Source organism: Brassica rapa, chromosome A09 (assembly GCF_000309985.2).
Source record: "Brassica rapa cultivar Chiifu-401-42 chromosome A09, CAAS_Brap_v3.01, whole genome shotgun sequence".
NCBI classification, from domain to species: Eukaryota; Viridiplantae; Streptophyta; class Magnoliopsida; order Brassicales; family Brassicaceae; genus Brassica; species Brassica rapa.
In genome coordinates this window covers 6,238,284-6,262,643 of record NC_024803.2, presented here as the reverse complement: position 1 = coordinate 6,262,643, position 24,360 = coordinate 6,238,284, and the positions used below count along the sequence as shown (strand labels likewise).

General features: G+C 33.3%; 3 protein-coding genes, 1 non-coding gene and 1 pseudogene across 4 annotated transcripts; 3 read left to right on the top strand and 2 right to left on the bottom strand.

Moving 5' to 3' along the window:
- Window positions 1-1,247: 1,247 nt before the first annotated feature.
- On the bottom strand, window positions 1,248-6,371 carry LOC103837803 (AT-rich interactive domain-containing protein 3). Its single transcript, XM_009114178.3, has 13 exons — window positions 6,208-6,371; window positions 3,451-5,499; window positions 3,327-3,366; window positions 3,164-3,216; window positions 3,007-3,052; window positions 2,697-2,789; window positions 2,486-2,596; window positions 2,346-2,400; window positions 2,178-2,250; window positions 2,024-2,090; window positions 1,897-1,947; window positions 1,709-1,801; window positions 1,248-1,625 (listed from the first exon to the last, which is right to left on the bottom strand). The coding sequence occupies exons 2-13, from the start codon at window positions 5,484-5,486 to the stop codon at window positions 1,524-1,526; spliced, it is 2,820 nt and encodes a 939-aa protein (XP_009112426.1). The 5' UTR covers window positions 5,487-5,499; window positions 6,208-6,371; the 3' UTR covers window positions 1,248-1,523.
- A 2,305-nt stretch (window positions 6,372-8,676) lies between these two features.
- Window positions 8,677-11,566, top strand: LOC103837866 (annotated as a pseudogene).
- Window positions 11,567-20,392: 8,826 nt separating this feature from the next.
- Window positions 20,393-20,511, top strand: LOC117128615. Its single transcript, XR_004452009.1, has one exon. It is a non-coding gene; the product is annotated as a 5S ribosomal RNA (ribosomal RNA).
- Window positions 20,512-21,043: 532 nt separating this feature from the next.
- Window positions 21,044-22,098, top strand: LOC103837800. Its single transcript, XM_009114175.3, has 2 exons — window positions 21,044-21,554; window positions 21,835-22,098. Exons 1-2 carry the CDS (start codon window positions 21,287-21,289, stop codon window positions 21,867-21,869), a joined length of 303 nt encoding a protein of 100 aa, XP_009112423.1. The 5' UTR covers window positions 21,044-21,286; the 3' UTR covers window positions 21,870-22,098.
- On the bottom strand, window positions 22,058-24,357 carry LOC103837799 (F-box protein At3g17710-like). The gene is made up of 2 exons (XM_033280739.1): window positions 23,812-24,357; window positions 22,058-23,653 (listed from the first exon to the last, which is right to left on the bottom strand). Exons 1-2 carry the CDS (start codon window positions 24,008-24,010, stop codon window positions 22,914-22,916), a joined length of 939 nt encoding a protein of 312 aa, XP_033136630.1. The 5' UTR covers window positions 24,011-24,357; the 3' UTR covers window positions 22,058-22,913.
- Between the last annotated feature and the right edge of the window lie 3 nt (window positions 24,358-24,360).

Below are 24,360 nucleotides of genomic sequence, written 5' to 3'. Positions count from 1 at the left end.
AAATAAACAAACAAAAAAAAATAAAAACAAATAAAATAAAAATGAAAAAAAAATTTATAATTTCAGATTATATGTTTTTAGATTCGAAATTTTTTATAATTTTTTTTCTGAAATTTTTTTTTCGAATTTTTTTTTTTCAAATTTTCTTTTTATAATTCAAAACCCTAAGGTTTGGATTAATTAACCCAATGAATATAAGTGTATATTTACCTCTTTAATAAAACCTATTTTTGTGATTTTGAGACTTGAGTGCTAGTTTGGGAACAAAAACTTGGTTTAATGTTATCCTAGTCTTTTTCTCAAGAAAATACAGTACAAACTTTTAAGTTTTAACAAATCAAAATGATGTCCTTAACCAGATTTAGCAAACTATTAATTTGGTTTCTGTTCAATTTGGATGATTTCGTGCAGGACCGGCTCAACATTCTTAGGGAGCCATGGCAAAAAAAAAATTTACCCTCTAAAATTTATATACATATAATGTTTAAAATATATATAAAATTTAATATGTAATATTTTGTATATATTTGTAATGAAAATAAAACTATATACATATCAAATAATTCTCGGCCCTTTTTATTTTGATTTATTATATTTATAATTTTTTATATATAAAAATATAGATTTATAAAAAAATTGGACCTCTTAATTATTTTTATACGGGGGGCACACAGGTTTGGGCCCGGAGCGATCGCACCGCTTGTCCTCCCACTGAGCCGTCCCTGATTTCGTGTTCGTGTTTAGCTCTACCGAATGATAGGTAAAATGAAATAATCTGTCGTATTGAATTCTCCTGCTCTATTTGTTAATAAACCAGGAGCTCTTGTCTTTAGTCTACTGTCATATGAGTATAAATTAATATGCATCATTAAGTTTTGATACCATCATAAGAGATGGATTGTATCATACATGGATCATATATGCTTTTCAATTTGCGATGATCGAGTGATCTTCCTGCTCTAGTTGATGGGTCATGCTACCAATGGTGTCGACTGGGCCCTCAGACCTGTCACCATGTAAGATGTTTGAATTGCATGAATCTAATTGTAATCATGTCAGTTTTAGAAATCCTTGTGCTTCTGGATATCTAGATGTTATCGTTGATAAATGATAAGGTTGCCTTAATGATCATGCAGATAACACTCGTTAACATTTTAGCAAATAGAAGACCAAACATGATCAAGGCTTTCTTATGGAGACTACCACAAACACAAAGACGTGAGACCAAATGTAAATGAGAAGACAAATACTAAAAAGGTTGTAGATTTGTGTTTCTTAATAGAAAATGTTTAAAGAACTTGTGGTACATATAAATGTTGATTTTTAAGAATTTAATCAAAGAGAACAGAGATGATAAACTAGATGACCTAATTAAAGTTATCCTAAAGTGGGTTCTCAGGTTGTGTTATGCTCTCAATCATATGATAATATACAGACAAAAGATCCTCACAACTACTTCTAAACATTCTTCTCCCTTCTCTCTTGGATCTTCTTCAAGGCTTTGTTAAACTGTAAAAATGTTTCTAATCAGATTGCTCGAGTGGCACACGGACGAACAACTGGCCGTTCAGGGTCACCACAGCCGATGTATGATGAGGATCAATTCTTGTCGGTAAACTCACGACCTACATACAATTCAAGAGAAATTTAACAAAAATGTCACTCAACAATCTATATATAAGTGTTGAATTTGCCTAAGGAGCATTACCTTCTTGAAAGGAGTAGCTCCCCAGGGATTCATAGGGTTCTCCGGTTCGCCACTTATTACCAACCGCCCTGCCGGATCTGATTGGACTCGGACCTGTGTTATTATTTGCCAAGATAAGTTGTTGATACGTAACCAAAACAGAGAAGTACACAGATTCTGTTCCAAGTGTGTGAGTGAGAGAGCTAAACCTCTTCACGGACTAGTCCTGGGACTAATGCATACACCTCAAAGCAATCTTGCTGCGGATATTAGAAGAGAATACTAATTAATATAATATAAAAACTAATTTCTCAGATTTTCAAGAAAGTAACATACCGTCCTCTGTACGTTAATCTTTACCCAGTCAGCTGGTGGTCCAACATCAACAACTGTCACATCCAACCTAAGAAGATGAACAAAACGGAATCAGGATTCAAATGTGAAGTATCATCTCCCAAAAAACTCAAGAGTACAAAACTAATAACCATACATAGGATTAGACACTTGGATGGAATGTTTTGCAACATGTTCAGTAGACGATAGCCTCTTGCGTTTAAGCAAACCTGATGACATTGTGAGAATGTTAGTAATAAACTGAGTCAAAGCTTCAATAATACAAATGATATACAAAAACTTCTTCATCGAACAGAACTCATACCAGGGGATGTTCCTATCTGTTTTTCGCGCTTTTGATGAAGAACTAAATTCTTATCCTACAGTTACAAAATAGCGTGCGGTTCAGAAGATAATGACAACAACAAAGGTGTAGAGTTGAAAGAATACAAGATTCTGTCGGACCTTAAATGCAGGGTCATCATTAACTTCACCGTTCCCATTAAGACGCTGTGAATTCCAACCTTGCATAGCACGTGCTGCTGCGTCTCTCCTCGCTCTACCAGATCCAGAAGCCTACATGACCGCAGGTTAAGTTATAAACACACAAAAAAATAAGCATAAAAAGATCAAACAGAAAACTACAGACGCATGATATAATGTTCAAGAAACTTACCTGATTATCAATATTCATTGGTTCTGGTTCAATAGCAAGTGGTATCTGTACTTCACCCACGTGGACTTTATGCCGCTCATATTCAAGAAGAGCCTGAAAAAAATAAAATAAGAAACGATATTAACATAAATAAGGTTACAAGATGTTAATGGATATTAAGGAAATATATCTCCAGAGGATTCACACTTGCTCTTTGTTCAATCATTTAAATTATCTCAAAGAGGGAGCTGAAGCATAGAGCCACGTTATTTGGGAAAAAAGCAGAGAATGGAGATCAACAAAGAGGGTGGACATATATATAATCTCTCACCTTTTCGTAGAAACCTCGGAAAGTCCATGACACTGTTGTACATGTCCTGGCCAAGTAAATGGAGCAACTAATTTGAACAAACTCTTGGTAATATGCAGATAAAATCAACTAATAAGAAAAGAACAAGGCCAATGGTAAAGGACAAAATTCTTCTTACTTTGGGGGCCTGAAAGACTCTCCTACTTGCCGCCATAGTTTGCATCCAGTAACCTATTCAAAATAAAGTATAATTTTAATCATGAACGAAATGCAAAGGCCAAATTTTCTCGTCAACAAAGATGCTATATCGTTCATCAGGCGCATTGACAGTGGGGGCGTACCTTGTCATAACCCCCCAATCTAATTACAGCTCTCCACAACCTTGCGCCAAAGAAAATGAATGAAAACATCAGCTTCAACTGAAATTGTTAAAACACAATAAGATGGGTGGGGGAGAAAGCTTACTTAAGGCAGTTTAGTCCCTCTCCATAAAACTTTGGAGGTTTGAAGTCCATGTTTCTCTCTCTAAAGAAGTGACCCAGTTCTTTCATAAAAGCAGCTTGATCCTCCTCCGTTCCAGATTCATAGCCCTCCGACGAATCATCCAACAGGAAAGAGCGTTTTGGGCTCATGGGCCTATCCAAACCAGGTGATGGCTGACCTATCTGATGGACCCCATTATTCAAACCACCACTTGCCCCCACTTCAGACTTCGTATCAGAAGATGCAACACATGGAGGACCAGGTTCACGTCTCACTGACGCACTCTCATTATCAGCATCATTTCCCTCAGGTACTAATACTATAGAAGAATCTTTATTTTCAGCATTAGTAGGAGCCTTGGCATTGACATCGTTGTTATTTGGAGGGTCAATACTAGCATCAGTAACCAAAATAGAATCAGGGACGTCGACTTCCATGTCTTCCATACGTTCAGCCTCAAGTGTAGCAACTCCTTCGTTATGGTTAGGTGAAGTCTGGGTAGCGGGCAAGAGAGATAACCCTTTGTCACTGTCTCCCGAAACTACAGCAGCCAACACATCAGAGTTTTGGTCATTTTCTGTCAAATTTTCAGTGGCAGGCATGTCTGGCTCTTTTTCCACGTTCACTGAGGTTTCTACGAGAGGCTCGGATGGCTTATTCTCCAGATTTGATTCGGTCTCAGAAACAGGCACATCTGGCTCTTTTTCATTCTCCGTTGTGGTTCCTTCATCATGATCCACTGGCTCACTTACATGGTCAGCCAAGTTCATATTGTTAGCCTCGCCCTTGTCTAGCCTTTCATTGTTCTCCTCAACATCTTTGGTGTCAGTAGTTACTGGAGACTCGTTATGATCTTCTGAGGATATCATGTTATGTTCTTCTGCAGGTTTGTCCTGCTCCATTACAGTATCAGCATGATGAAGCGGTGATCCTTTGTCCTCCGAGAGTTTGGTATCAGGAGTGACTGTAATCTCGTTATGGTCTTCTGAGGATGCCATGTTATGTTCTTCCGCAGGATTATCCTGCTCCATCACAGAATTGGGATGACGATGCGGAGATTCTTTTCCCTCCGAGATTTTGGTATCAGGAGTGACTGTAACCTCGTTTTGGTCTCCTGAGTATGCCATGTTATGTTCTACTTCTACCGCAGGTTTGTCCTGCTCCATTACAGTAGCATGATGAAGGGGTGATCCATTGTCCTCCGAGAGTTTGGTATCAGGAGTGACCGTAATCTCGTTAAAGTTTCCTGAGGATGCCATGTCATGCTCTTCTGCAGGTTTGTCATGATCCATCACAGTATCAGCATGATGAAGGGGTGATCCTTTGTCCTCCAAGAGTTTGGTATCAGGAGTGACTGTAATCACGTTCAACTCTCCTGAGGATGCCATGTCCTGCTCTTCTGTAGCTTTGTCCTGATCCGTCACAGTATTAGCATGATGATGTGGCGATCCTTTTTCCTCTGAGAGTTTGCTATAAGTTACTGTAGCCGTTTCGTCATGGACTACTGGAGTATATTTGTCAACCATGACAGAATCTGTGTCATTTTTCAAGACACCCGAACTTACTTCGCTGGACCCAATGTTCCGTTCAACATTGTCTTTGCTTAACCCTTCTTCAGGATCTAGAGCCACTGAAGGAGGACTTAGATGCGGGCTAGTCTCTAATTGGGTATTCTTCTCACCATCAATCTTTGGTACATCATCATCATCGTCGGCCTCCTTTTCAGTGATCATGGGAGAAGGAGGATCCTTAAGTTCGCTTACTGGATCTTCCTCTCCGACTGTCTCTCCTGGATTCTTATCCTCGGTTTCCATAACAGTATCCTGACTTTGTTCTTCAGTCTCCATTCCGTTATTGGTTTCCATAACAGTATCCTGAGTTTGCTCGTCAGTCTCAGTCTCCTTATTGGTTTCCACAACGTTATCCTGAGTTTGCTCTTTAGTCTCAATTTCCTTGTCTGTGCCCTGTTCAACTCTCTCATTCTCCATTTCTGTTATATTCTCCAATGCCGAATCCATTATAACAGCATACCTATACCAATTCACGGATACAATAATTTTATCAAATACGAATTGCATAGAAACAAAAGAAATGAACACAGGTTGCCTTGAAGCTAATAATTTAGAGACACCCCAAAACAGAAAAGGTAAATCTGGTACACACTAGAGAAGTACAAACAAGTTGGAGCTAAGGAGAACATCTTAAAATGGGTTTATTGATCATTGGCCTTAGTAGGGGAGATAAATTCAACAAATCTACAAGATAAGTCTGGTTCTAACTTAGCTTTTGGTTTACTGATCTAGATTGAAATAGAGATGGAGAAGCGTTTCAGCAGTATCAGTGTTTTATACAAACAAGAAATATAGCATAGTTCAAGTGTCAACAAAGAGGAAAACTCAAAAGCAAAGAGACAAGTGAAGGCATAACAAAGCAATTTTCAAGAAAACGCAAAAAGGTTGCACCTTTGCCTTCTTGACTTCTCACATCTCTAAACTTCATTATAAACCAATGCTCAAATTTCATTTTAACAGTAGTAAGCATATGCCAATAAAGACTCAAAATTTCGACGAGGGGTTAATAACAAACAACGAAATTGAAATGAAAAAATGTCTATTTACGCAGTCAATTTCAGATTTATAACAAAAGAATACGATTTTACAAAACCTCTATTCGCGAATTTCGGATTCATTACAGATATATAAAAAAATTGCGAATTCGGAAAAGAAATCGAGAAGATACCTCGCGGAAAGAAAGGGAAGAAGTAGATAGGGGGAGAGAGACGACAAGGTTGATGAATTTTCGCAGTGACTGGAAAACACTCTTTTCGTCCTCCTCCTTCCTCCACCGAATCACAAATTGGAACAAAGCTTTAGCGAAATCGAGGGTTTCAATTTGAACCGGTTTTTTCCCTTTTTTTAGCTTTTGGGCTCACGGGCTTAACCTAATCTCGGCCCAATGTCTTCAGTGTCAATGGACACAACTTAATTTTTAACCTTCAGATATTATTAAATAATAATAATTTCGGGATTGTTGTGTTACTTACTTTTGTTTTTGAACAACTGTTGTGTTACTATTAGGTGAGTAATATTTTTTTTTTCCAACCGGATGATTTTGATTAATAAAACGGGCCAAACCCAGTACAAAAACTCACACTAAAGCCCAACAAACCAAACGGACAACCCCGATCCTCAATTGAGACTAGACCTACGGCCCAACTTGAGAAACCCTAAAAACCTAAAGAAGGTAGATTCGGCCGCCTCGCAGATCCCATTTTTGATGCTTGGACACGTGTTGCCATCCTCACCGTCGAAGGTACACGTGTCACGAGGCCAATGCGTCACCACCGCTTCCTATCAACTCCGTAGATCCAACCATCGAATCTACCGGTGAGTAATATATATACGACTGTCTTTTGGACAATATTAAAAATAAAAATAAAAATACTTATTTATATTAGACGTATATCATTAAATGGTACTTTAATTTTTTTTGTTCTTTAATAAACTTATTTTGGTATCTTTTTATTTATGGACTATTTTGGTCAAAAAATTTCTTCAGGGTTTTCGATAAGATTTACCTTAAATATAAACACAATTATATATTTTTCACCTATAATAAGTTAATAACACAACATGTTATTAGTATAAACGTGTTCACATCAGCGAAGTTAAGTGAAGTTTAATTTATATTTAATTTATTTTAATTGTTTTTAATAGTATTATTGTTACGAAATGATTTACCTTAATAATATAAAACACAAGTATATTATATATTTTTCATCTATAATAACACAACATGTTATAACCCAACACTTAGGACATTTCCAACAATGACACAAAATTTAGTGTTGAATTTACACCAAATTTAGTGTTTTGGTGTCAATTTTTGTTTTGTCATCTCTAACAATAACACCAAATCTTACACCAAAAGTAATATTATATATTATTTGATGTTTTCAGTTTTAAAAATTTTATATTTTTATTATTTGTAAGTGATAAATAATAATAGTTATTTACTAATTTATTTTGAATAAAATAATAAAAATTAAATTTTTAATTATATGAAAATAAATTAAAAATACAAATAATATAATATTATTTATGTTTAATTACAAATTTGATAGTATTTGATCTATATTATTATATGAAACATACTAAAATATATTTTAGAAATTTTGTGTAATGAATATTATTACATCAAATGTGAAAAATAAATTTAAAATAAAAACAATACAATATATTTATGTTTAACTACAACTTTGATAGTAATTAAACTATATTTTTAAATGAAACATATTAAAATATGTATTTTAAGGATTTAGTGTGATGATTGGTATAACACTATTTACATTACACCAAATTTGGTGGGATAGTGTTAAATTTGATGTTTTGTTGGAGATAAAATCACACCAAATTTGATGTCTTGTTGGAGATAGTCTTATTAGAGCACCCGCAATAGTGTTACTCAAAGGGAGTCCTTAGAAAAAGTGTATTTTGATTTTTTTAGTATTATTTTTTTTTCTTTATTAGATAAAAAATAAATAAATATCAACTAATCGCGGGTCACCACATGTTGTCGGGATCCGCAAATAGTGCAAGGATTCACTAAGAAAGAGTCATTATCTAAGAATTTTAAGGAATGAATCCTTAACTTTTAGTGGAGTCCATCGATTATTTAATTTTTTTTTTTCTAAGGACTCCTTCTTAAGGATTCCTATTGCGGATGCTCTTAGAGCATCTTTAACGGGGGATTTTAAATGGGGTTTTAAAGTTAATTGGGTATTTAATTAAATGAAAACTAAATAAAAGGGGAGTTATCGATCCTTAAGAAAGGATTTTTGTGATCGATAACTAAAGAGGTTTTTCCTCCACGTGTCAGCTAACGAAAGACAAAGCATATATTTTTCTATTATTCTTTTCTCTTTTTCTTTTCTTTGGTTTCACTCGGCTTCTCCGCCGCTTCCCCCGTTGTCTCCGCAAGACGACGATGGCTGTCGTTCTCTCCTACGCACCTCCAAGGTTGAAACAAACGTATTGTTTGTTCAATTGGCTTTCCTTTGCACCTCCAAGCTCTCCTTCGCACCTCCAAGGTTGAAACAAAGGTATTGTTTGATCCAATCTTATCTCCTTTCTATATGAACTGTGATCATATAGGTTTAACCATTTGAAGTTTTGTTTCATTCGATAGAATAAGCCTATGTTGTTATAAATGGTTTTGATTGTTATTTAGTACTGATGACAACAAAAGGCTCAAGCTTTTGAGTTCTTGGCTTATTCCATTTTAACCCACCTTCATAACTTTTTGTAAATTAGGTTGAGAAAGTAATTGAAGCTGAGAAGGAAGGAGCAAGAGAATTAATCCGGGAACATGGAAAGGAGAAGGCTTTCTCGGCTTTGAGGAAGAAACGGACGCAAGAAGAGCTGTTGAAGCAAGTAGATCTGCATCTTCGTGCTTGAGGGTGCTGTGGCACAGGCTAAGACATCAAACTCTCCTCCGTCATCCTCACCGCCTCTCTTCTCTCTTCCTCAGCCGACCGTATCTCTGGTACGTACTGGAAAACTAGTTCATATCCCTTATACAGGTCTTTAACACATCATCATCTGTCATGCAGGTGCTACCGTTGGTATCATGTGCCATACTGGACATAGGAGTAGATCCAAAGTGATCAAAGCTGTCACAGTTCAACATCGATCTTCCTTCTCACCTACACGCAATTCCTGACCTAGAGAAGGCTTGTTCCATCAAACCCCTCTCTGTTCCTAAACCGTGCCGATGCTCTCACAAGATTTACAAAGGTATCAAACTCGTTTCATCCTCAAACGGCTTGCGCTTCTACACAGCAGGCAACATCACCTTACACTGAGTACCATGTAAAAAGACATGCCTTTCATTTTTTTCTTCTATATGGTTCCTTCTGAAGCCTGTCATACAAAAACCCTGAAACCGTTTGCTGAAATCTTTGAGTTCTCTTTTCCATCAGTCTCTGCAGCTCTGTTGCTCGGCTGATTCATAGCATGGATTCTTCCTGTAACTGAGCCTCGTGGCTGAGAACTAGACCTTTTCTTTGATCCTCCACCGCCACTCGTCAAGAATCCTAAAATCTTGCCAGTTTTTTCAGTCTTTGTAGTCGTTTGCCAGATAGAAAACGTGTTTGTACCCTTCAAGCCATCTTCTATTGTTTTCAGCCTCAGCTTCCACCTCTCCTGTATTTATATATATATATATATATATATATATTATATATATATATATATATATATATATATATATATTACTTGGAGGCATCATAAACTCCAATTGCTTGCAACACAAGCTTAACAACACAACTTAAATTTTTTTAAGAATCCTAATTAAGAAACTACCACTGGAGCACACATTTTAAAGGTTTCTTAACTAGAGTTTTTAAGTACAATTAAAGTATATTTAATTAATTAAAAATTATTAAGAAATCCATATGGGGTTATAGGGTTAAAGATGGTCTTAGTGATTAGTATAAACGTGTTCACACTGGCGAAGTTAAGTTTAATTTATATTTAATTTATTTTTATCATTTCTAGTATTATTACGAAATGATAGATTCTCTTCTCTGTGTATTTTTGTTTATAGATGGTCCATACGGTCTCACCAGGTCACCAAGTAGCGATCACAAAGAATCTTTGTAACCTAATTGGCTGAAGGAGACCACCAAGCAACTAGTTGATGTAGGAGCGGCTGAGAAAGCTACGCATTTGGCTGGGTAAAAAGCGCCACTTATTGGGTAAGTTCATAAATTAGTTAAAATTTTGAAAAACTAGTTATTCTAAGTTTAGGGAAGTTATTTGTTATAAATCGTGATTGGCAAATTAAATAATTTTTACAAAAATAAAAACTAAAAACTAAAAACTAAAACTTAATTTAAAAAAGTGATTTTGAAAAAAATAAAAACCAAAAACTAAAACAAAAACCAATCACCATAGTCTCCCTCTTTTGATCCATAGAAAAGCGGGTTGAACTTTCTGACATAAGCAGCTGCTTCACACCATGCCTTGCAGACAGCGGAAGCTTTTATGTTGTCTTTTACTCCGAGGCGGGATAGTATCTCCTCCAAGAGCTCTGAGGGAATATTTAGATCCCACAATCCTTTAGTGCACTTGTTCTTTGATCCATGATTTTCTCTAGCCTTAACACTGCATCGACAACTAGTAGAAGAAGAAGCACATGCACGGTGAATCATCAAGAGATATTACAACGATGGGAAGACGTAGGTTCGAATATTGGATATATATAGTGAAAGCGGTTATAGAACATAACACAAAAGCTAAACCCTAATACAGAGATCATGCCCTGGAAGTTCGATTTAAAAAAACTCACCATGGCGCTTGAACAATGGGTTTCATTGTGAAAGCTTCTGGGAGCAATGACGCCGGAGTTGCGGCCATGTATCATCCACAGCCAGTCCAGATTATCTCCAACTGTAACTTCTAACCCACGAGACTTAGGTCAAATAAGTAGTTATTAGGGTTTTTATTTTTTATTTTACAACAAAGGATAAATGTTATTTATTTTATTTTTTTGTTTATATATTCTGGAAGCAGTCCAAAATATTTTTTTTACAATATATGTATTGTATGTTTTCTTATTTGTTAATTGTTGCTACAGTTGTTTTGGTCACCTTAGGGTTTTCTCACGCCTTATGTGCGTATATATTATCTCTTGTATCTAATGAAAAGTCTGCCCTTCTATTCGTAAATGGTTTACAATGACACTTATCGTAATCGTCACTGCCGGTCTTCTTCTTCCCCTTAGCCTCCTCCTTTTCCTCTTCCTTCACCGACGTAATCTCCCCAGGCCCCTATACGAACCCTCAGGTGGATTATCTTCCTTCTAAATTTTCTGATTAATCCTTATTCCATACAATCAACCCTAATCTACTTATTACATAAAGTCCCATATACATGCTCTGGGTTTAATCATTTCTGACCTTGCACGTGACCTTCTTCTTATTCATGTTTCCTACGTATTTGTCATGGGCTCATCTTCATCTCTTCACCATATTTGTCTCTTTCTTTTCCCAGGATTAAGCATAGGAGCAATATTCGACAGTAGTCTCCCTAATCCCCAAGATGAACCCCCAGGTGGATTATCTTCCTCCTACACTTTTTTATTAATCCTTATTCCATACAATCAACCGTAATCTACTAATTACATACTGATACCACATACGTCCCATATATATGCTTTGGGTTTAGTCATTTCTGACCTTGCACGTGACCTTCTTCTTCTTCATGTTTTCCTATGTATTTTTCATAGGCTCATCTTCTTCTCTTCACCATATTTGTTTCTTTATTTTCTCAGGATTAAGCATAGGATCAATATTCAACAGTAGTCTACCAAATCCCCAAGATGAACCCTCAGGTGGATTATCTTCCTCATACACTTTCTGATTAATTTTCACTCTATTATCCTTTTCCTTACGATATGCTTACATATTTATACTACCAACCCTAATCTACTATTACATATCACACAACCCATATGATCTGAGGTTAATAATTTCTGACCCAGTGACTTGTTGTCTTACACACAAACCTTTGAATTTCCTTCTCCTTTTTTTCTTTCTTGTTCATGTAATTCCTGTGTATTTTTTTTCTTGTTCATGTAATTCTTGTGTATTTTTGATGCATGCTCTCATCATCTTCTCTTCACCATATTTGTCTCTTTCTTTCTCAGTATTAAGCATTATAAGATCAATTTCCAACGTTAGTTTCCTTGATCCCCAAGATGATCCCCCAGATGATCCCCAAGATGAACCCTCTGGTGGATTATCTTCCACACTCGTGCAGAAGCTTCCCCAATTCAAAACTTCCAAACCAGCCAGACCAGACGGAAGCGAATGCGTTGTTTGCCTTGATGGATTCAGAAAGGGACGATGGTGTCGGAGACTTCCCGGTTGCGGACACGTGTTCCATAGGAAGTGTGTGGACACTTGGTTCCTCAGAGCTGATACATGCCCAACATGTCGAGCTAGTGTTAGGTTGACGGAGTAAGATGCACAACAAGGATTATTGTGGAAGAGATGATTGGGTCTTGGATAGTGTTGTTTTGGTTTTAGAAGAAGTAGTTTGCTAGACTTGTAAAGCTGTTATTAATGTATTATTCTTTATTCATCATCTTCTTCACTCAACATGACCTCATTTAGAACTACAGAAGAAAGATTTTAAAACCATTTTGTTTCCTCTTATCGATCAAATAATTAGTTGATTGCAAAATATACTCTCTCCATTTTCAAAAGTAAGATTTTCTTCTTGTTTCACAAAGATAGATTTTATATATTTTTAAGATATTTTTGTATATTTTTGAAAAACATTAATCACAAATATTTGGATTGATTAGATTTAATTGGTGGAGAGTAATTAGAAAGTATATAGAAAAATAAATAATAAATTAAACTGTAAACATTTATTATATTTTTAATAAGTCTGAAATCTATATAAAATCTTACTTTTGGGAACGAATGTAGTATTTTATTTGCACATTAGTGAGACTGATCAAGAAAGATTGTGGAGTTTATAGTTAAGTTTGATGTGGTAACAAAATTCATGCTAGCTGCTTGATACCATAGCAAAAGGAATTGTTAGTGAAAAGGCGTCAAAGATTATGAATGGTTCTTTAGATGGGGTAAACCAATATCATATCTATTTATATTGATCTCGTGCTGTTAGTGTATGGAATGATTATACCTATTGTGTGATATCTCATAGGTAGAAGATCCTGAATTGTTACCTTATTCAATTAAGGATGTTGTTGGGAATAGTGGCGGAGACAAAAGTTACATATTAAAGTATCCCCTATATATTATTTGAGAAACATTGCAACATTTTTTGTAGCCACGTGTCATCACTAGAATGATTCTTAGAATCCTTAGAGAAATAAGTTGGTCCATCTAAATATATAATAAGCTTTTTATTAAACCACAATAAATACATTATTAATGTGCTTCATTATTTCATTAAATAAGATTACGGAATTGCCTAATGTGGCTAAAATATATATGATAATTAATGATTTTGAATAATAAAGATTTGATAAAAATAAGTGTGTATTATAATTATATTTGTTTAATTTTAAGCTAATAAAATAAATTAAACAATCATAGTAACCATATAATAAAAATTAAAAAAATTATTTATATATTATATTTTGATTTTTTTTTAAACGAGTATAAATCACTAAAACTGTTAAAAGTTTCACATTCAAATTTTGTAATCTATGATTTAAAAATTTTGTTATGACATGATACAAATAACTAAAAAATAATATAAGTTAAAAATCTCATTTAATAAGTATCAAAAATAAAAGATATATAAAAATATGTATCATTTTAAATTAAACTATATACCATATAAAAATACATAAATATCTTAATTTTGAAATTTACTTTGAATATTTTTTGATAAAAATATTGACAACTTAATTTTGTAAAATATTATAAATTACTTAAGAAATTAATTCCACGGTGAAATTAATTTAGACTTTTTGCTATAACAGATACAAATGATAAAAAAAAAATATGAGCAAAAAGCATCATCTAATAAATATTAATATTAAAATATACCATATATATACTACTATCATTTAAATTTAATTATATATCATATCAAATAGAAAAAATATTTTTTCGATTTATAAAATTTATTTATATGTTTGCACCAATTTAATTATATATGTAGTAGATAATGACTTTTTAATTATTCAATACATATTTATTATTTCATAATATATTGTAAACATATAATATATAAAATAATTTATATATATAATGTTCATCCCGCGCAAGGCGCGGATCTTAACCTAGTAATTTAATAAATCAACAGGAGCAGCATTAAAATTTGGTAAACAGCTACACCAATTTTATAAATATCATAGGAGGCAACTGTCCCACACCCAAAATGTTAGTGGCGTCACCACTGGTTGAGAAGACTTTCAAGTTTGGTGTTATTTATTGAGAAGAAATTTACAAGGTCTTAAAGGTTTGGTCTATACTATATACAGTTTAACGTTGGTTGATTCTCAATCGGATACTATATGTCAGGAAGGAAAACTACATTAGTGAATGGTGATGCGGTATATAATAATTTCGATCACATTTTTTCATGTCTAAGTTAAAATCACTTAGGATTTTGAAAACTTAAATGAATTCGTTTAGTCCATAATTAACAAAAGAATCTATACATTATAAATACTAGGAATTTTTCGAGGCTACCCCCGGGTTTTTGACTAATATTTTTTATTTAATTTGTGTAATACCTATAATTTTTTATCCATGTTATATAAATATGAATTATGATTAATGTTCAAAAACAAATTTATTCTTGAAAACTATATGGGCACGTGTATTTCGTGTATCGGCTCGCTTTGGTTTATTTTTGTTTTAGGTTCTAGAATATATGATTCATTCTGGCATTTAAGAAATTCAATTTGATTCAGTTTAGTTATTTCGGTTTTCGATTTTGTTTGGGTAACAAAGTTAAGAACCGACTAATATCAGAGATAATTTTGAATCTAATCCGTTTTGGTGTTGTTTATTCGGTTAATTTGGGTTAAAAAGGTAAAATTAAAGTTTCAGATAAAATATCAGACTTTGGGGTTTTTGTGAAAAACCCGGATAACTTAAAATATCTTTGATAAAAAAATATTTGAGTATTTTGTTTTAAAAATAGTATTTTAGAAAGATTTATTTATTTTAAATCTAAATATAGTTAATATTAATAATTATATAAACTATATTATAAAAATTCGAGTATTCATTTGGTTATCAGTTTCAATTCGATTTTGGTTTTTCGCTTATACAGATATAGAATTTGCTCGGGTAATTGATAGGATCTTTTGAACCCAAACTGAACCTGGTTCTTTGGTTTTCGGTTTTTCGATTTCAGATAATTGTGATGAATACATAATTACTTAGGGATTAGCTATGATATATATATATATATATATATATATATATATATATATATATATATATATATTTTTTTTTTTTAAAGTATGTGCCATCAATGCCAAGAAAACATGTGTGCCCACTGTCGATATACACTCGGAAGATACATCACATCCCCTATATATTATTTGAGAAGCATTGCAACATTTTTTTGTAGCCACGTGTCATCACTAGAATGATTCTTAGAATCCTTAGAGAAATAGGTTGGTCCATCTAAATATATAATAAGCTTTTTATTAAACCACAATAAATACATTATTAATGTGCTTCATTATTTCCTTAAATAAGATTACGAAATTGCCTAATGTGGCTAAAGTATATATGACAATTAATGATTTTGAATAATAAAGATTTGATAAAAATAAATGTGTATTATAATTATATTTGTTTAATTTTAAGCTATTAAAATAAATTAAACAATCATAGTAACTATATAATAAAAATTAACGAGTATAAATTACTAAAACTATTCAAAGTTTCACATTCAAATTTTGTGATCTATGATTTAAAACTTTTGTAATGATATGATACAAATAATTAAAAAATAATATAAGTTGAAAGTCTCATTTAATAAGTATCAAAAATAAAAGATATATAAATATATGTATTATTTTAAATTAAACTATATGCCATATAAAAATACATAAATATCTTAATTTTGAAATTTACTTTGAACATTTTTTTGATAAAAAATTTGAAAAAATATTGACAACTTAATTTTTAAAAATATTATAAATTACTTAAACCATTAATTCCACTGTGAAAATTTTGTTATCACTAAGTTAGACTTTTTGCTATAACAGATAAAAATGATAAAAAAATATGAGCAAAAAACATCATCTAACAAATATTAATATTAAAATTATACCATATATATGTTACTATCATTTAAATTTAATTATATATCATATCAAATAGAAAAAATATTTTTTCGATTTATAAAATTTATTTATATGTTCGCACCAATTTAATTATATAAGTAGTATATAATGACTTTTTAATTATTTAATATATATTTATTATTTCATAATATGTTATAAACATATAATATATAAAATAATATATATATATATATATAATGTTCATCCCGCGCAAGGTGCGGGTCTTAACCTAGTATACTATAGTTTGATTGTTACTTTGTGTTTCTTAAAAATTCTGGTGGTACGTCACATATTCTATAAATTGATTGATACTTTTTCTTTAAAATATGTGTACCAATTTGTTTGTGTAATTTCCTGGTCTAAGTTGGCAATTACACCATTTTTCTAGTGATTTGCCCCCACATAAATGATATTTGAATAACTACCATGTTGAACTCCTGTATTGCTTTCTCTTTCTTGTTTTTAATGCACAACAAATAGAAAACTGTCAATAAAATCGATTTACAAAATGTCTGTTTTGTTAACTGAACAGATGTGATAGATGAAGCCAGTTATGAGCTACATTGCACGGAAGCTTCATCGGACGTACGCTTCCCGCTTCGGAACCAGAATCGGAATCAGAACCTTGTGGAAGCTTACGGAATCTCGCTTCCAAAACGCTTCTAAAATATTATCTTTAAAAACACGTTGGAAGCTTACGATTCCGTTTTGGAATCACGCTTTCATTCTTTAAAAAAAACACAATGTATTATATCAATAAAAATATAAAATTTTAATTTTAATTTATATAAAATCCAAATTTTAATAGTATTGAATAGATTGAATAGAAATATAAAACAATTAAAATTAATACTATAAATTATCTTTATGCATTGAGATATTTATTAAAGATAAATCATATATTCAAACATATTATGTCAATTAATTATAAAGTAATAAAAATAATTAATATAATAATTTAATTTATGTGTATTTCACAGTTTTAATACGAAATCATATAATTATTATAAATATAAATGATTTATTTTAAATTTAAATCATATATATACATACGCTTCCAATACGTACCCGCTTCCTAATTTTTTTAAAAATCTCGCTTCTGCGCTTCCATACGCTGCCGGTTCCACGTATCCGCTTCGTTTCTATGTAACATAGGTTATGAGTCATATTAGTCTTTCACATCAGCCAAGGTTTTATGCTTTTTGTAGCAGCTTAAATCAGCAACACCAGCTATGTAAAACCCAAGTCCTAAACCCATACATCAAACCACATTATTCACTGATCACGCTTGGTCACCACACAACAGTGCCAGTTCACTCACTCATGGCTAGATTGCATACCTGTCAATCTGTCATATGAAATAACAAAGACGGTTATAACATTTGTTTTTTACACGTGAAATCATGGCAAAACTGAATAATAAATTTACCTGACTGCAAGTATTTAAGGAAGTTGTTGTTGTACTGGAAAAACATATGTATCTATTAGTAATCCCACCAACAGAAGCAAGGAGCAAGAAGCTTGCTAACATAAGGAGACAAAGCAATGGCTTTAGAGTGCAGCACCAAACAAAACAATCTTGAGTTACTTTAAGCAAAAAATAATACTTCTATCATAGATCTTTTTAAGGATATTCAAGTGTTTGTTTGTGCACCTTGATTTTGCGCCCAACCTTTCACTTGCTCTTTTTGTTCCTGTGTCGATAAAGCTTCACATGTTGACCCTCTCATGTACCACTTACAATAATCCTATCCAAGTATATGCTCATAAAAATATAGTATAATCAATAAGTCATATATTTTTTAGCGATCCTATATGTGAAGTACGAAAAAATTAGCAACCAATGACACACAACAAAAAACGCCTAGGATGAAAACATAAACAGAAGCAGAGACATTTTTGGAATGGTGAATAAATTAGTATCACATTAGCAAACGTTGACAAACTATTTGTATTCAACTAATTACTATATTGTAAATGCAGGAACAAAAGCTAAAGACTAAATCCAATCATAAAACAATGTAACTCAGAGATGATATGAAATATTAGAGAGCTTACCGTGAAGGTCACCTTTGAGGTCACAGTTAGTTTCAAAATCCTCATATGAATAGAACCAGAACCAGTCTTCGTAAAAAGGGAGCCAACATGTCAGAGTTGTATGAGAAAAAATGGCTATGCTATGATCAGCAACCCGAAACCGGTTTGCTTTTGGTAGAAGCTGAAGAGTCTGTAAACTGATCCTTGTTTCATGGAATGAATCCTTGAATAACCGTTCAGTTCCCTGTAGACACGATTCAGCTCCAGTCTTCCACTCCGGCGCCCTGTTTGAGATTGAGTATTTATTAAATGATCATCATCCCATTTTATTAAATCTAAAAACAGATAACAAAGGTCATTTGGTGGATGTTACCATGGCCTGAGACAGTGATGAGGCAGGGACATCGGTAAGCTTGTTCATCTCAGCGTCCAAACCACAAACAGAACAGAGTTCGAGTGATCTGTTACCATCTCAACCCGGCACCTCGTCATCGAAGATAGATAAGATTTGTTAGGGATTAGGTGCATTTGTTTCCTTCTCAGAAGTTTTAAAGCACGTCTAAAACATTGTACAACCTGGATTACCTTACAATAACTACAATGTTTGCATCATGACAGGCTGTGCACGTGAGAGATGAGAAACTACGCTAAAGTTTTCGGGAGCATTTAGATTATGAGAAGTAGCACCACCCATTTGCTTTTTCAATGCTGTCAACTTTCGCAGTGCACAAGAACTCTGCAGCCTGCAAGTGTTTGGGTTTGTAAGAGGGTAGTTGCAAAAGAGTAAGCTGGAGGTTTTAAGTTCGAGGCTAACTTGTGGTGGTGAAATGATTACATAAGAATTCAGCTCTCACAGTGTTAATGATTCAATCTTCTTCACCCCTCCATATTTTGTAGCAGTTGAGGCGGACCCATCTTCACTCCCCTGGAAACTGAGAAAAACCGTGTATAAGTACAATTAATACAAACTGAAAATTAAAAAAGAATGCAAAGCAAAGCAAAGCAAACACGTCAGACCTTACCTATGTTACTCTCGCTATCAAAATAGAAATGGGTCCTTGAGGTTGGGTTCTCTGAAGATGAAATATCATACAACAGGGAGTCAACATGCCTACCTCCCACTATTTTTTGGATTTAAGCTCGTTGAACCGATCACGTTTGTATCCATATCAAAGAACAGTTTCTCATGGTGCTGCCTGCTATAAAAGTTTGTAATAGAAATCTTTGAATGAGCGAAAGAGTAAGTGTTTGATCCGTTCATCTCCTTTGTCGATTCAACAATGTCTTTATAAGACAATGTGAAAGACGATGTGAAGATTAACATGGACAATGTGTTGTTAAGAGAGATAAAAAAAAAAGAAGACAAACTATATTTAAAATAAAAATCAGGGGAAACTAAATTTATGAGGAGAATTTCCAGACCAATAAGGGTCCCAAAAATATATCAGATGATAACTGGGTTTCATGGGGACATGGTGAGATATCTTTGAAGAACATAACTTTGTGAGCATTGGCGGAGGAGACATGGACTTGCCTTTTGGTTTCATGGCCATCGCTTGAGCTTGATTTGAGCAGGTTTGGTTATGGTTTGTAGCAAGGAAAGAAAAAACAGTATATAAAGATGTGATAGAGAAGTATGTGAAACGAATTCATAAAGGGTAAATTTAGAAAACTATTGATTGATAAGAGGTGCTATCGCGGTACTGGATAATCTCTAATGCAATAGAGTGATGGGTGACAACATTTTATTTAGCTTAGGCTCTTAGCATAGTCATACATGTTTACTTTTTCTTTTTTAACAACATATATGTTTAATTAATAAATATTTTTCAAAAAATAATATATATTTAATTATTATATATATATATATATATATATATATGTATTTATAAAAATTAACTTATGAATATTTAAATTCAAATGTTAAAATTCGATCCAAAAAATCATTGTTGTTTTTTTTACTTTTTAGGAAAATTGTCATAAATACTACGTTCGTAGTATCAATTTTTATGTTTATACTAATTAATTTGGGTGTGATCATACCAGCATTAATGCACCGGATCCCATCAGAACTCTGCAGTTAAGCGTACTTGAGCGAGAATAGTACTAGGATGGGTGACTTCCCGGGAAGTCTTCGTGTTGTACCCCTTTTTAATTTGATGTCCAAAAAAACACTAATCACTTTTACTCTCATTTTTAATAAAGGGTAAAAGACACTTATACCTCTAGAGTTAACCAATTTAGACTTAGGGTTTAGAGTTGAGTAGTGGAGAATGGTTTTGAAATGTGAAATTTAGGATTCTAATAAATATATAAATAAGTACTTAAAAATATATATATAAAAATTTAAAATAGTTTCAAATATAATTTTTATTTTCAAAAAAAAGTTTTAAAAAAAAATTCTATAAAAATAATTCAAAAAAAAAATTTATAAAAAAGTTCGAATTTGAAAAAGTATAATTTGAAAATATAACAATGAGTATAAAAATCTTTTATTACTTAATGAATAATATATTTTTGAAAATGTACCTTTAGCAGTAGTAAAGATGAAAAGTAGTATCATGAAAGTGGTTAACATAAAATTTTACCTTTTTTTTTTTGCCTTTTTTTATACCAAACAATTATGCTGAAAAATATTCTGCGAAAATAAAAAATGAGAATAAAAATCTAGTAACTAATTGATACACATAATTTTTGCTTTATCACATTTTTCTAACAATCAAATTATTTGGTTAAAAAAATTATTTGGTTTTCGTTTGATCTATGATGTGAAAAAATACTATGTCCTTCAATCTTCTTCGTTTTAAACCAACGATTCGGATTATAAATCTGACTTAAAACTCCCATCGTTTCTCAACCATCAGTTCTCGTCGAACCTCCGTCCTTCTTAAACCCTAAGATCTGACCGGTTAAGTCTCTCTAAATGCAGATGGGAAGTGAAGAGGCGAAGGATCCATGGAAAGGAGAAGAATGGGGGAATGAGAATCAAACGAAGAAGAAGAAGAAGAAGCCAAGCTCTGGAGTGACGAGAGCAAGAAAACAGATCCCGAGGGGACTTGAGGAGAAGTACGAAGCTTACTTCCTCCCTAGGAAGCCTTGGCCTAAGGCTCTTGCCTTCTATGGAAGCTTTGTCCTCGGTGGGATTGGTGCTGGTATGCTTATCGAGTCTTGGATCAACAACAAAGTCAAAGGTTCCCTTCCTTTTTTTTCTTTCACTCAATCCCTTATTGCTTGATGGTTCATTTTCTTGAATCTTGTTTTATTTCTGGAGAAAATGAACATTGTTTGAGTATTAGTATACTTGCTTTGTATTTTTGGGTGATTAAAAGGCATAATTGTGATAATGGGTAATTCATAATTACGGCATGTATTATGTAACATTGAGTTTATTTATCATTGTATTTGTGTTGTTATGGTGTACACGACACTGTAATAAAATTGTGAACATGTGTGTTTGTGGGGTGTTTGCAGAGGATGGAGGAGTGATATGGGAGTTTGACAAGTGAAGCTGGAAATAACTGGTGAAGTTGGAGAGGACGCAGTAAGAGAATGCAATTCAAATACGAAGTAACACTTGAGACTTGTGTATATGCATCAGTTACAAATTCCACCACACAAGAATTAATATTTTAATTCTATTTGTCAATGAATAATATGATTACCTTAACAAGGAGTCTCCGCCCTATCAAATCTGATTTTTGCATTTCAGCCTCAAGAATTTATGTTCTCTTGGTCCAGCTTATCCTTTTTTTTTTGAATCTGAGATTTATCATCACCCATCCTCTCTATCAAATGGGTCATGGCGCTTAGAGTTAATCTACGTTTAAAATGTTATCTTTTAATATATTTTATGTAATAAATAAATTTTATCAAAAAAAAAAAACAATGTTTGATATTTTATTTTTTTAAGCATCCCATAATAAGCACCTTGCATTGGAAGATCAAAATATACAAGTTTCTTAATGAAATGGTTAAATCCTACTTAGGCCGTAACTGGATGTTAATAAAAGGAAGAAGTGGAATTACATAAATAATAATTAGTGGAATTCAATGGAATGGAGTTAGTATTCTATTTGTTCCAGAACTATCTTTACGTGAAATAGTTTTTCAAAAAAATGTTGATATTTTTTTTGGAATGGAAAGAAATAGTATAGAATGAAATGGAATAGTCATTCCTTTTTTTCATTGCAACTGGTAAATATTTTATAGAATAAAAAAGAATTAAGCATTCAGGAAGTTTCTATTCCAAAAAAATACATTCCAGTTGAACCCTTAAAAATAAAAAACTGATTAAGCACGCATGCTTTGGTTAATGATGCTCTTATGTTTTCAAGAGAGAGAGAATGAAACGAGTGTTACCCTTTCCTTCTCCACGTTAGCCTTGTGGAGAAGATACATATTCAAATATAGCTTAATCTATGTAGTTAGTTTTAGTCTATATTCAACTGTATAAATTAAGCTATATTCTATTCAACTATTTATCAACTCAAAACAACTTGAAATTCCAACAAATCCATTGGTTCCTAAAACCACTCTATGGTATCTTTAAATTAAGGAACCGGGAACAAACTGGGAGTGTAAACACAGTGACAACACTGGAAAATCCCAGAATCTATATGAATCTGCTTACACAGATCTTCCCTGACAATGTAGATGCAAGGCACAGAAGTAGAATTTTCGCAACAACATACAAACAGAGTCTTATCATAGATGAAGTAACTCTTGCCATAAAACTGTTCAAACAGCCTCGGAAAGTTAGTTGTTGGCAAATTCATCATTTTTGTCCACACCACTTCCTCTTTATATATCGTATTCGTTACCCAAATCTCAATCTTCCTTGTTAAGTAATTTTGCTTTAACAACGAAAAACGATCTTCCTTAAAAACCTGGAGAAGAAGTTCATCACGATTATCGTCGTCCTTCTGACACGGAAGGAGACAAAAAGGTTTGAAAGTAGCAACAGAGAAATCAAAGCTTCGGATGAAGTACTCATCAGTCTCGGCATAAAGAGAAAACCAGTAGAGATTTCCCTTCAAGGACACAGTATCTCGTACACCTTCAGACATGAACCACTTATTTTCAGGCAAGTCTATATGTTTAAACACGTGAGACGCACACTCGTAGACAGCAACTCTCGTGTACTCTTCCTCAGGGTCAGGATCAAAGTAACCCAAAATCTTGTAAACTTTATTGGTTCTATCAATAATCTCGTATCCTAAGCCGCAACAATTAAACTGTGCACCGTCCTTCTTGATCACTTTAAACTGGCTCAACCACGGATTCCAGAGACCTGAAAGACCGTTTAAATACCTATTGTTAAAAAGCAAGAGCTCATCGCAAGCCTTGATGGTTGTGCAACGGTAATGCAAATCTTGGTAAGGCATAGCAGATAAGGGTAGCTCACACGACTGTGTTGTAGGATCGTTGCTGTTGGGATTGATGATGTCTATGGAATAGTTTTGGGACTGCCGAGGAAGAGGAATCCGGGACGAGAGCGAGAGAAGTGGTCGTTGACGAAACTCTTGTCGTTGAAAAGAGCGTTCCATCTTTGACATACAGTTCTGAGTCGAACGAGAGATGGAGGTGGAAGACGAGAGAGTATATTTTCCTCCAGTTCCCACGGAAGCTGCTTCAGCGTCTGAGCCATTAGGTCTTCTGTTTCTTTAAAAAAAATATCTAAGTTCGTTAATTATATAGCTCTTATAAAAATACTATGAGAAAAGAAATTCTATTTTAGTTTATTTTCTTATGGGACAAGGAAATATTGCCAATAATTTATGCCAAGCATAGACAACTCCAACCAAAGAGGAGCAAAGCTTTTCAATAATGTATGAGATGAAATAAGGTCACCAAACTTGAACAGTTGTTACAAACAAAACAAAAGACAGAGAGAGAGAGAGAGAGAGAGGGAGAGAGAGAATAGAGATAGTCCTCACAGCTAACCGATGAAACAGAACAAACCACTTTTTGTCAATCACTCATTAATTTTTTTTTTTT